General features: G+C 32.0%; 1 protein-coding gene across 1 annotated transcript in view; it reads right to left on the reverse strand.

Moving 5' to 3' along the window:
* Positions 1–658: 658 nt before the first annotated feature.
* Positions 659–12021, reverse strand: part of LOC147068513 (uncharacterized) — an 88287-nt gene continuing 76924 nt past the window's right edge. Inside the window, exon 2 of the mRNA XM_085952997.1 lies at positions 659–757. Within this exon, the coding sequence (XP_085809123.1) occupies positions 659–757 (99 nt within the window). The remainder of the gene's footprint in view (positions 758–12021) is intronic.

Genomic DNA, 12021 nt, shown 5'->3' on the forward strand with positions numbered 1-12021 from the left:
CTCTTTTGGCTGTGATAAATTTTAGAGTGAGATAGACAGTTTTGACAGTTCAGACGGCTAACTTATTGTAATTGTTACAATAAGTGTTAATATTTCGATATTTTCCTACCCTAGTTAGCTGCCGTAAAGGCCGAAAGCAATCTTGTCTATAGAATAGATGCGCTGAACCTCTAAAATACTTTGTTGTTCGTCAGTATTATGTTCAAAAAGATTTTTGATGTAAATGATTTTTGGAAAAAACCGAATAGATTTTTACTATTTAGCGTGTATTTCGAATAATTACAAGAACGATAAACTACAAAAATAGTATAAAATAGTCTACTTTATAAGGTATTTTAAAATAAAATTTGTCAATATGACATGATAATAAATGTTAATATGACATGATAATTAATTTCTTGTTTTGATAATTCTCAGAAGTTACATGTCTTGGAAATCAATGAACGGCCTAAATTAAATACATAATATTATATTTTATCAGAATAATACTATAGCATGTAATTAGCATGACGAAAAATCTAGGCAGCTAAAATATTGAATCCCCTAATGGGAAATATGCCTCCACGATTGAAAGGATTCTAATTTCATTAGTTTCGATATTGTGTGGTCATATGCATTCAATTTTGCCCCGAGCAAATTCAATAAATGCCAAATTAGTTCAGTAGTTCCAAGGGGGCTCGGCAAAACTTGCTTTATCCCTCGCCAGCACTTTTGTTAATCTGAACACATGGATATCCTCTCCCTCTTTGGATGTGGGCTGTAATAAAAATCCACTTGTAAGCGTTCATTGGAGTATATGATTGGACAGGGAAACTTAAAAAAGATTCGTCATAATGCATTTCTCCTTTTAAATTGCATTTCTTATTATCACGTTTTCACTTTGGGTTTTATTCCCCAGCGGATCTATTCTATACATAAGGCGACTATCGACCGCTAAAGTGATAAAGTAATAATATTTGTTACATATTATTACGTATTATAATTGTTACAATAAGCTAACCGTCTAAACAGTCAAAACTGTCTATCTCACTCTAAATATTATCACAGCAAAGAGAGGTGCTATTAAAATATAGAACTTATTGCAACAATTACAAGCAACGTTTTGTAATTGTTTCAATAAGTGCTAATACTTTCATACAAACCTATCCTAGGTTAACCGTCGCAGTGACCGAAAGCAGCCTTGTGTATAGAATAGAGGTGTTAAATCGCTCTTATTAAATCTCTATTTAAAACAATTAAACATTTAAAACAGTTATGTAGCAATACGTTTATAATACTTTAATTTTCAGCATATTATTCCAGCGATTTTTTGAATTGTATAATTATTTTGAATAGTATAATCTTTATATTACTAATATATTACAACATTTTTCCTCTCACAAATAAATACAATACTAAGTATTAATACTATTGACTGAAGGTACTTGATGGAATCTGAATTTAAATTCTAATGGATTCAAGCTCTGTACTATTATATAGTTTACTCTATTTTTGTAACCTTTGACTTGATAGGTAGATAATGGAGTTTTTACCTACGTCATTGTATTGATTTATTATATAAGCTAGAGTAAAGAGAGTTCGTTGTCAATGTGTGACCTTTGGTGAGTGTACACGGCGCCTGAAGATGCCGAAAGGCGAAACCCGGGTCGCAAAAAACGACTTTAATGGAATAGTACAGAGCTTGAATCCATTAGAATTTACAATACTAAGTATTTAAAACGCTTTCTTTCATTTGGATATTTGTATTAACATAATACCTACTTATAATTGTAATACCTTAAAAATAGTCGTGGTCGAAGATTAGTCTTATGTAGGGAATATAATATTCTGATATAGGTACTCGTACGAGGCAATCAGACAAAATAAAAATATTCCTGTTATTTTAGTAGATAACGAAACTCTTATAAATGAGTTTTGAGGGCAATCTAGAAATGTGGCAGTTTGTTCAAGCACCATCATCTAATAAAACAGCACGCAATAAAGTTTGTCAAGAGCTGATTTAATAAAAAAAAAAAACACAATGAGGATTTGATTAAATCGTTCGCTTTTTAGATGCTTTCATATATTATTATTGCCATATATCGACCAGATAATATATCGTCAAGACGTCAATATAAATCAGAGACGCACAACAAAGTCAGTCAACTCATCACTATATAATTATATATATATATATATATATATACACGATTTATTATCCAGCAATTAAGTTAACACTAGTCAAATGATACCAGAAATTAAATCATTTGTAAAATTAAGAAAATTATTTAGGTACTCGTACATTGTTTTTACACGGAGCATATATTTTTTTGCAATGTAATCAGGTTTCATTTTACATTAAGTATTGCTACTTAAATGCATTTGAAATTTAAACTATAAGCATATCACAATATTATTGTGAAGTTTGATAGAAAAAGATGCGGCTTTCGTGGTGCGGTGCGTAAGTCGCTTGCTTTTCGCCTGGGCGGGTTCGATTCCCGGTGAGATCACTATATGTCTATGTGTTTGTGATGGTTTTTTTGGTGATTTTTCAGACGATACTGATCATAAATGTCACAAAGTGAGATAGTTTTTTCTCTTCCATAAGTTATATCTAAACAAACAAAAAACACTCATTGGTTAGGCTTGTTATGGCCACCTCAAATCCCTAGTTATTGCCGCAAGTCCAGGCGACTAGCAGTTACGTTACATCAGTCGACTGTGATTGTATAACATGCAGTTACCTCAAGACAACAGGAGTGTGTAGACTTGTTACAGCTAAGCCGTCATTTAATGGGTAATTCGATTATACAGACTGATTCAAAAGGTTAAGGCTATACCTCAACTTCGGCACGGTCTAAAAAGATCGTGACTAGGCGATGCGCGGATTGTGTAAATGACGCGTGCCGAACGAAATCTAATTTGTCATAAAAATTCAACATGCGTCCATTTAATTTCTGTTTATTGTTATATTAGTAACAATAATAATATATTCATTGACATGTTTTATTTTTCAAGTAAATGGGTAACGTTTTTTAGTCATCTTTACACGATTAAGGAATTAATACCCCCGTTGCCATCACGAAACAAATTGACGTGTTCACAGCTCAACTTTCGCTCTCCGATTGCCAGCGAGTCCAAAATTTCGTCGCACCTGTAGTTGAAAATTATTTGCCATTTCACTGAAGTATGCTCTTAAGTGCGTACCACGAGCGTCCAGTGCAATCATCGTGGAAACCATAATTCAATCCGAGTCTCCGTGGAAATTTCGTTAATTAAACAACCTGTATCCGTGCTACTGACACAGTGTGTCTCCTCATTTATCATATCATTCATCAAAAGTGTACCGTGCAAATGCGTATTAGGACGTGAGGGCATGTCCCAGGGACCAGCTTCAGCTAGACCGCAGAACATCATAAAAGGTCAGTGCCTGGCATACTACATGGAAAACCTCCCCCTAGCATCCATATCCACTATCACAAAATTACAGTCCACTATGAAAAGCGCAACCACTCATTATTACAAAAGACTTGACGTAAAATATTTTTTATATGTGGTGAATACCGGGTGATAAACTAATATATAAACTCATGGGCAATATGTATTTTATATACTGCGTACTATATCTTGATATTCACGGTTGAATATAATATGCCTTGAAACAGTAAAAAAAACATATTGTATCCAAAAAAACTAAAAAATGCAATAACCAGTCAACACAAAGTTGATGAGCATTGAATAAATAATCGCTCCGAAACTGTGCTCATTTTGGTATCGTCGGTATGAAATATTTGGCTCATTTATCACTCCGGCAATTCAATCAAGCGAAGTAGAAACAAGTCGAGAAAAACCACTCGAGAAAGTTTCTCTCAATATTGAGTTCATTTTCATTTATGGAAGACTTTTGTATTTGTTTTGATTGTTTTTGTTGCAGAAGCCCTATTGTCATATCAGAAATAAAACTGAAGTAGAAAAGTTTCTTCTTTCAGTATCTGGTAGTATGAAAATTGAAATTGGTATATTAAAACAAATATTTATGTTAGGATTAAAAGTTTAGTTGTATATAAATTGAATACATTTAATTGACTTTGATATATTCCATTAATTTAACGTAATCAATTTATTATACTTTTAGTTTAATTAATGCTTGCGATATGCATAGTAAATAAGAATAGTATATCTGAAAAATAAAAACCGAAATAAAGACATTAAATATCACAAAAATTAAATCTTTGTTAAGACTTTACAAGGTTAATTTTTGTTTTCAAATATATGTATTTTGACGTATATGATTATACAAGATATAAATGTACATAACCTGGGGAAAAATTAAGAAATGTGTGATTAGTACCTATCAACAATATTTATACAAAAAATAAAATACAAACATCACAAAAAATTACATGGAAGTACACGGAATGAGCTATAAATATATAATACAACGTCCACATAAACTCTTTAGTGGAATATATCAATATCCAATATATCCGATGAACGAAAATATTATTCTCTCAATTGACATTTTTTTTTTTTTTTTAGAATTATTAATAACCATATCCTTGCTTTTTCGTACAATGTGGTTGTTAGTAATTTAGAACAATCACAAATACCCAGGCTTTGAGAAAAACACATAAATGTTTTTGTCATGACCGGGAATCGAACCCAGAACTCTCGGGTGGAAGACCAGCGCCTTACCCACTGCACCACGAGAGCCGCCCTCAATTGACATTACTAATGACAGGTTAATTCTGTTCGTTTTTAATAAACAACTGATTGTCCCGATTTTTAAGATAGTTATCAGGGGGCACAGGTCAATACTACCAAGAATAACAGAGTTCTCATTTAAACTGCGTATCAGCCGGAAAAGATAAATGACCAAATTATTATCTTCTAACGTTTTTATTACAAAATATAAGGATACGTAATTCTCTCGTGGTCCAGTACGTTAGGCGCTGGCCTTTCATCTGGTAGCTCCTAGTTCCATTCCGTTGAGATCACAATATTATGTATGTGATTTTCTCAACGCCTGAGTGTTTGTCATGGTTTTATTTATATTACCCACTAAATACATTACTGTTTCACTGCACTGTTGTCATTGGGTTTCTTAGCCTGTTGAAATGTTATAAGCCACCTCAACCTTGCACCTCAATACTAAAACTAGATGATGCTTGTCCAACCACATTGCACCTCAATACTACAACTATATGATGCATGTATTGCTTACTTAGCAATACTACAACTACATGATACTTGATTTTCACTGTTTTTGAGATAGCTATTGAATATGATTCTACATTTTCCTTCTCTACAAAATGACAAAACTAGGTAAGTCAGAAATGGTACAGTTCGGCTATAAGGAATACAGTGGAAAACACATTTTGAACATACCCGATATACCTACTGGATTATTTGTTAAATTAACCTAACCAAACCTAACCTAACCTAACCTAACCTAACCTAACCCAACCCAACCTAACTTAACCTAAACTAACCCAAACTAGCAAATAATCTAGTATATCGGGTATTTTCAAAATGTGTTTTCCGCTGTATTCTTCATAACCGAACTGTACCCAGAAATTAATGGGAACTGTATTAATTTTGTGTTTGAAAATATTAGATAACTTTAAAACCATAAATGCATTAAATAAATAAAATAATATATATCTACAATATTTTTTCCATACAATTTAACATTATTTGATTGTTCCCCATTAAACAATCACAATTTTCCAATTTTATTTTAAATAATAATTATAGCCCTAGATTTATGTTAATCAAGTAATTTTTGTAAGTATTTCAGTTTCTAAATAATGACCAAATCAGAGTTATCTAGTTGTAGTATTGAGATAGATTATGTATATATGTATTTATTCAATAAAAATTTTATAACGTCTTTAAAAGAGGCAAGAAATCAAAATATCATCACTAGTTCACCAGCCTATAGCACTCAAGTCTGGTTTTGTAAGTGTTACCATGACAATAAGAATAATTTCCCACTACTATTAGTAAATCGTCGATCATCCCGTAAAATCCTAATAGCTCGGCGATTTCAATCAAAAGCTATGCACAAATAAGTATTAGGCGTAACCAACTGGAAAATTCTCGGCGGGGAAAAATTAGGGGACTTTACAAATCCTCAGAAAGAGGCCCGCGCTGTGACAGCACACGGGGACAGATGACTCACAGTGATCACAACACAGTCATACAGAGGGGGTTAATTGCAATGCGTGAGTCTCTCCTATAGAACTACAATGCCAAAGTTGTACTTCTCTTTTACGGGTTAAGGGTACAAAAGAAGAACAAAGCGCCAGTACGGATAGTAGTAAAAAAGGGAGTGACATTGTCAGTCTGTTTGTTTTTTTTTGTTACTAGTCACATTATAATGAGTACATAATAATGTAGAGTTGTCTTTAACATTTTTTTCTCCAACCCGAAGTATGGTTTGTTATTTTTTATGTTGGTAATAAGCACATTTTATTATTGACTTATAGATGTATTGCCACCAATTTCTACGTTTAATAATATGATGCAAACAATTTTTAACTCGATGGAACAATATATTTAATTTACATGTTTTTTTTTAATTATCCCTATGCTTCTTTGTCGCAATTTTACAATAAACATTGTTTTTGTAGCAGAAGCCCTATTGTCGGTAACTGGAAAAAACAGAACAGCCAGGGGAAAAATGAAACATTAATTTTTGTGGAATCTATTTAGGTTAGGTTAGGTCACTATTTCGCTGTACCAAGTCACCCAATAATTTTGAACATATTGTATTATATTGATTAAGATGAGATATCCTAGCTTGCCGGCAACACTATATATACTGTACGGCAACACTGTATGTAATTTCATTTATTATGGCGTATTGAAAATCTGTGCTATTAAAAATCTATCAACATAATAGAGATAGGACAATTTCAATATTAAATTTATATTTTTCCTGAAAGGTCATAGTTATATTTATCGTTGTTCTGTTTTGTCACTGTTCTGTTTTTTTCATGGAACCCCTATTATTATATCTGAAATTATACTGAAGTAGAAAAGTTTCTTCTTTCAGTATCTGGTAGTATGAAAATTGAAATTGGTATATTATATATATTTATATCGAAAATATGATACATATTATCCAATTTTTATTAGCCATTATTATCAAACCGTCTTCTTAACAAAAATATCTTATAAATGATAATTTTAATCCATCTATGAAATCTTTTTTTACAACGCAAAAATATTAAGTATCATAATAATATAGAGTTTATAACATTTATAAAAGACTAATATCTCATTAGTTAACTCCATTAAATATTTTCCAATATATGACCGTTTTTCTTAGAAATATTGACGATTTACACCTTTTGAGTGTAGTATTTTTATTGTTTATAAAGAATAATGATCTATTAGGCTTTGACGATTTTTTTTATAATATGCTATGGAGTGTATTGTTATTAATAAGATAGGGTTTTTACTAATTAGGTTTTTTACTGACACTTCAACTATTCATAATTTGTTTCTTGTATTTTTTGTGAACTTTGACTTGATAGGTAGGTAATGAAGTTTTTACCTACTTTATTGTATTGATTTATTATATAAGATTGAGTTAATAGTGTTCGTTGTCAGTGTGTGTTTGCCTTTGGTGAGTGTAGATGACGCCTGAAGATGCCGAAAGGCGAAACCCGGATCGCAAAAAAATTACTTAAATGGAATATTACAAAACTTAAATCCATTAGAATTTATAACATTTAATTGAAAAAAATACAGCTCTGGTGTCAATTATTGTATATGTATAAAAAAAATATAAAATGATTTGTTTGCGTACTGCTTTTCTCGCCTTCAGAAAACTACTTCGAAATTTACTTCGAACATTTGTTTTCGCGAAGTGTGTTTATAGAACTAACTATTTTTGTATCTTTCTCAAACTTCGCAAGTAAGTAGATATAGTTGAGAAGGGGAGAAAGAGCTTCCAGCCCTTTCGTCAGGTTTCTCTTTCAGAGAGATAAAATCTAAGAATATAGCCTGCAGTGCAGAATAAGCCGGATTCGGCCCGATATCCTTAGCCTGGGCTCGGGTCATAATTGCAACCTAGTCGCGATAAGTGTGACAGGGAATCCGGGCGGTGTGATGGCATTGTATGTATGTAATGTAATGAAACAGACGGGCGAAGATTTTGCTCTGTACTTATATACAGTTTGGACGCCGTTATTAGCCACATCGTGAAGTTTATTAGCGTCAAGCCCAATAATATATTTTATTCTATAATTTTGATAACAAATGTTTTTTCGCATAATTTTAAAACCATATCTATTCTCATCCTCGTTTTCACTCACATAACTGAAGATGGTGATTATTCAAGAATACTCTGAAATTCTTTACCACGTTTTTTCATAATGACAATGAACTCTCCTATTTTTTATCAAATCAAATAAGGTAAATTTTATAAATAGTAATTTTATAACACTAATGAGAAATATATGAGTAGCTTAGTATCAAAGTGGGACATAAGCCATTTACAAAATTTTACAGGAGACTCACAAAAATGTGTGAAAAGTGTCCGTTTTTCATATAACATACTAACTTTAAACTCAAAAATCTCTATGAAAACTCCCGTTTTTGATAATTTTTGTGGATTTTTTGAAAAGAGCATCACTTGCACTACCATAATCAATTAAAACATGAATTCAGTGGGAGGTGGATTTGTCCCACTTTGATACCAAGGTACTCATATAACTACTTACTAAAAAAATCTTTTTGAAAATAATACGACACACAGTAGGATTTGAACTTACACCCCTCGGGATTCGCGCCCATGTGCACTGGACCATTATGATATGCGTGTCCTATCTAATTGCGATAAATTTAAATAATGATTTTTTTACAATAATCTCTGAAGCGCTTTCTAAATTTAGTTACTTTTGGCAATCGGATTTTTGTATTTTAAGTGAAAGTATTAAATTACCTTAATTACTAACTGGTATCAGGATTACTCTAAAAATTTTGTTATAACGTACTTGCACTTGCTAATAATATAATATGATTAACTGGTTTTTTTATTCAACGAATAAGACACAAGATTTGAGAATATAACAATACTTATATAATATATTTAACATAGGTGCATATACCTATATATAGTAGATATTTGCATAGTATTACAATGTTAGTGTAACAATAAAACATAATCTAAAAAAAATCAACAATGAATTAATTACTGATATATATCTCTGAAACCGCATTTGCGGATTTGAATTACATAAAATAAAACATAATATTTTTTAATGTGTAGATATATCAAGAGAAAAAACCAAAGGTGTTTGACGTATTAATAACTATCAATAATTATTCTTCGTTAAAGTTCGTTAATATAACGTTTATCACTCTCCTTCAGTGGGTCTATTCTATACTTATCGAACACTAAATTGATAAATAGTATCAAACTTAGGGTAGGTTTGTATCAAAATATTAGCACTTATTGTAACAATTACACGAAGCCGGTTTTTATTGTTGCAATAAGTGCGATATTTTAACAGCAGCAAGATAGGTGCTGTTAAAATATAGCACTTATTGCAACAATAAAAACCGGCTTCGTGTAATTGTTACAATAAGTGCTAATATTTTGATACAAACCTACCCTAAGTTTGATAATATTTTTCACTTTATCACTTTAGCGGTCGATAAGCATAGAATAGATCCACAGGTAGTGCTGAAAATTGTGGTATACTGATTTAAAAAAATACATTATAATATATGTGGGCGAAAGGAAACGATCGATAAGTCAAAGAAAGTAATTCTAAGTGAACCATAATGATTATAGATATAACTCCTATTTTTTTAGCACACAATAATGTGGTACTAAATCTTACGTGGACCGGTGATGCTTACTATATTAATCTTTAATATTACCTTTCTTGGCTTATGTTAAATAAAAAATATGAATACGTACTAATTATGCAAGTGTAAATTAATGCTTTAATATTAACAAATGCAAATGTATTTTATTAAATAACATTATTGATAATTTTAAATATGCACAGCATTCTGTATATTTACACAGATTTTGGCATTCAATATCTATACAGACGTTGGCAAAACTCATCCGGGCAGCTCTCTGGATTTTTTTTCCAACAAATTGGGGACAAGTTAGAACCGGGGGGAGATAAAGCTCAACTTTGGATTTTCCTGAAAATTTTCCCCCCCATGCAACTAAATTTCACAGCACTGGAAAAAGAAATCACACCCCGCCATGTGTAAAGATAAAAAAAATGTTGTCCGAAAATACGCCCCGAATCATTATATCTTTTCCAACTCACTGCACTAATATACTGCGATGAAAAATGTTTTAGGAAAATACTAGACTAGTCTTTAAATGTTTTTTGAATTATTTTTTACTGAAAGACTTTAGAAATAGTTGGTAAAATTGAAGATCATCATCATGGGTACTACAACTTAACGTGGATATTAATCTTCTATAGGAAATGTCTCAACTCTATTTCGCACAATATGCTCTGTGCGTTGCTTTGGCCTCGGAGATATTGTGTCTGTTGCTATACAATCTAAATACTGCAGACAGAGTTTCTCCTTCCACCTTAATCCTTCTGCTGTCACACTAATTGCTTGCCCAGCAAGTCATACAGAGAGGAGTGATGACTTTTGATGAATGTGACTAAGATCTACAACGCTTTTTAGTATTGATTACGAATAAACTATTTGATTTAATATACTCGATCGTTTAGATGACGTACGTCTTAGGTACAAAAAAATACTCCTAAATTGAAAAGAGATTCAAAAAATTTCAAATAAGATAAATATATTGATGATTTATGATAAGCGTAATACCCAGATAGCGAAAGCGAAAAACATGAGTGTAGGGTAATGATTAATAGGATCACGTCGGGGTCACCACTGTGGGGATGATGGGGTGTGTGGTAATGGTAATGGGATGGTGGGTGTGTGGTATGAAGTTGTCGTTGCTTGGAAGTTTCGAGGAAAGAGTTTATTTATCGATACAAGAATAAATAAATACAATGATATTATTAAGAAATAATTTGGACCACGAGTCTGGACTTGAGTGGAGTGACGGTTGACTGTGTCGAGTGACCGGACTCATCATGAGTGACGAGTTCTGGATCGTTTTTGCTATTTATACAAATGCAGTCCATACATTTCAAGAAAATTTGTCGCAATTAAATAAATCATAATAGTCACTATGTTTATAATTGAGAAAATGCTGACGATCGCTTCCGCTACTTTATTTTGTTTTGACAAAAAAAAACATACTCACACTTGTAATGCTGAGTGGTATGATTGATACATGAGTATACTGATTATGATAATCGTCGCCCACGATAGCCACGTGGCTTAAGCGTCGGCCTATAACGTCGTAGGTTCCAGATTCGAATCCTGGGTCTGACCAGTACACATATTAATTTTCAATTTGTGTATGAGTATGGACCTAATAGGTTGAGCAAGTGGTCAACATCCATTTCACGTAAAAACAAAGTCTGCTAATATAAAACCACTCCGTGGAGGCCCATATTATTATGATCTTAGTAGAATCGGACATGGTATAAAAAATGACAATCGTACATTGTAGCTAAGACATCGTTATTTAAGCTAAATCTAAAAGAATATTTAAATTTATTCTTAACATTTTACCTTTGTGATGAATTTCTCGCAGTGTATTTCATATCAGCGATGGCTATACTGAAATATCACCGCTAATGCCATCGACGGGGCTTTCTTTGTCGACATCTGATCCTCGGATTAGCCAAGAAGTGTCTTTTGTTCGAGCGATACGCTTTCGCCAATCAAAAGAAAAACAAAATAATGTGCCCTCTTGTCAGATAATAAGCGCTGTCACGCACAAATCCATACATAACGAGCACATTATCTTACAAAGCCACCCCATTGTGTAATGTAAATAACTTTCAATATTTCAAAAATATATTCTGATATACGTTACCCATTGTAATGACGAATTGAATAATAAACAAAGAGATTTTTTCAGCTTCACATATATATTTATAAATTTAAATATGGAATACA

The sequence above is a fragment of the Rhyacophila brunnea genome, unplaced genomic scaffold, assembly GCF_057557595.1.
Source record: "Rhyacophila brunnea isolate RB1 unplaced genomic scaffold, BYU_Rbru_1.0 scaffold_3, whole genome shotgun sequence".
Taxonomy (NCBI): Eukaryota; Metazoa; Arthropoda; class Insecta; order Trichoptera; family Rhyacophilidae; genus Rhyacophila; species Rhyacophila brunnea.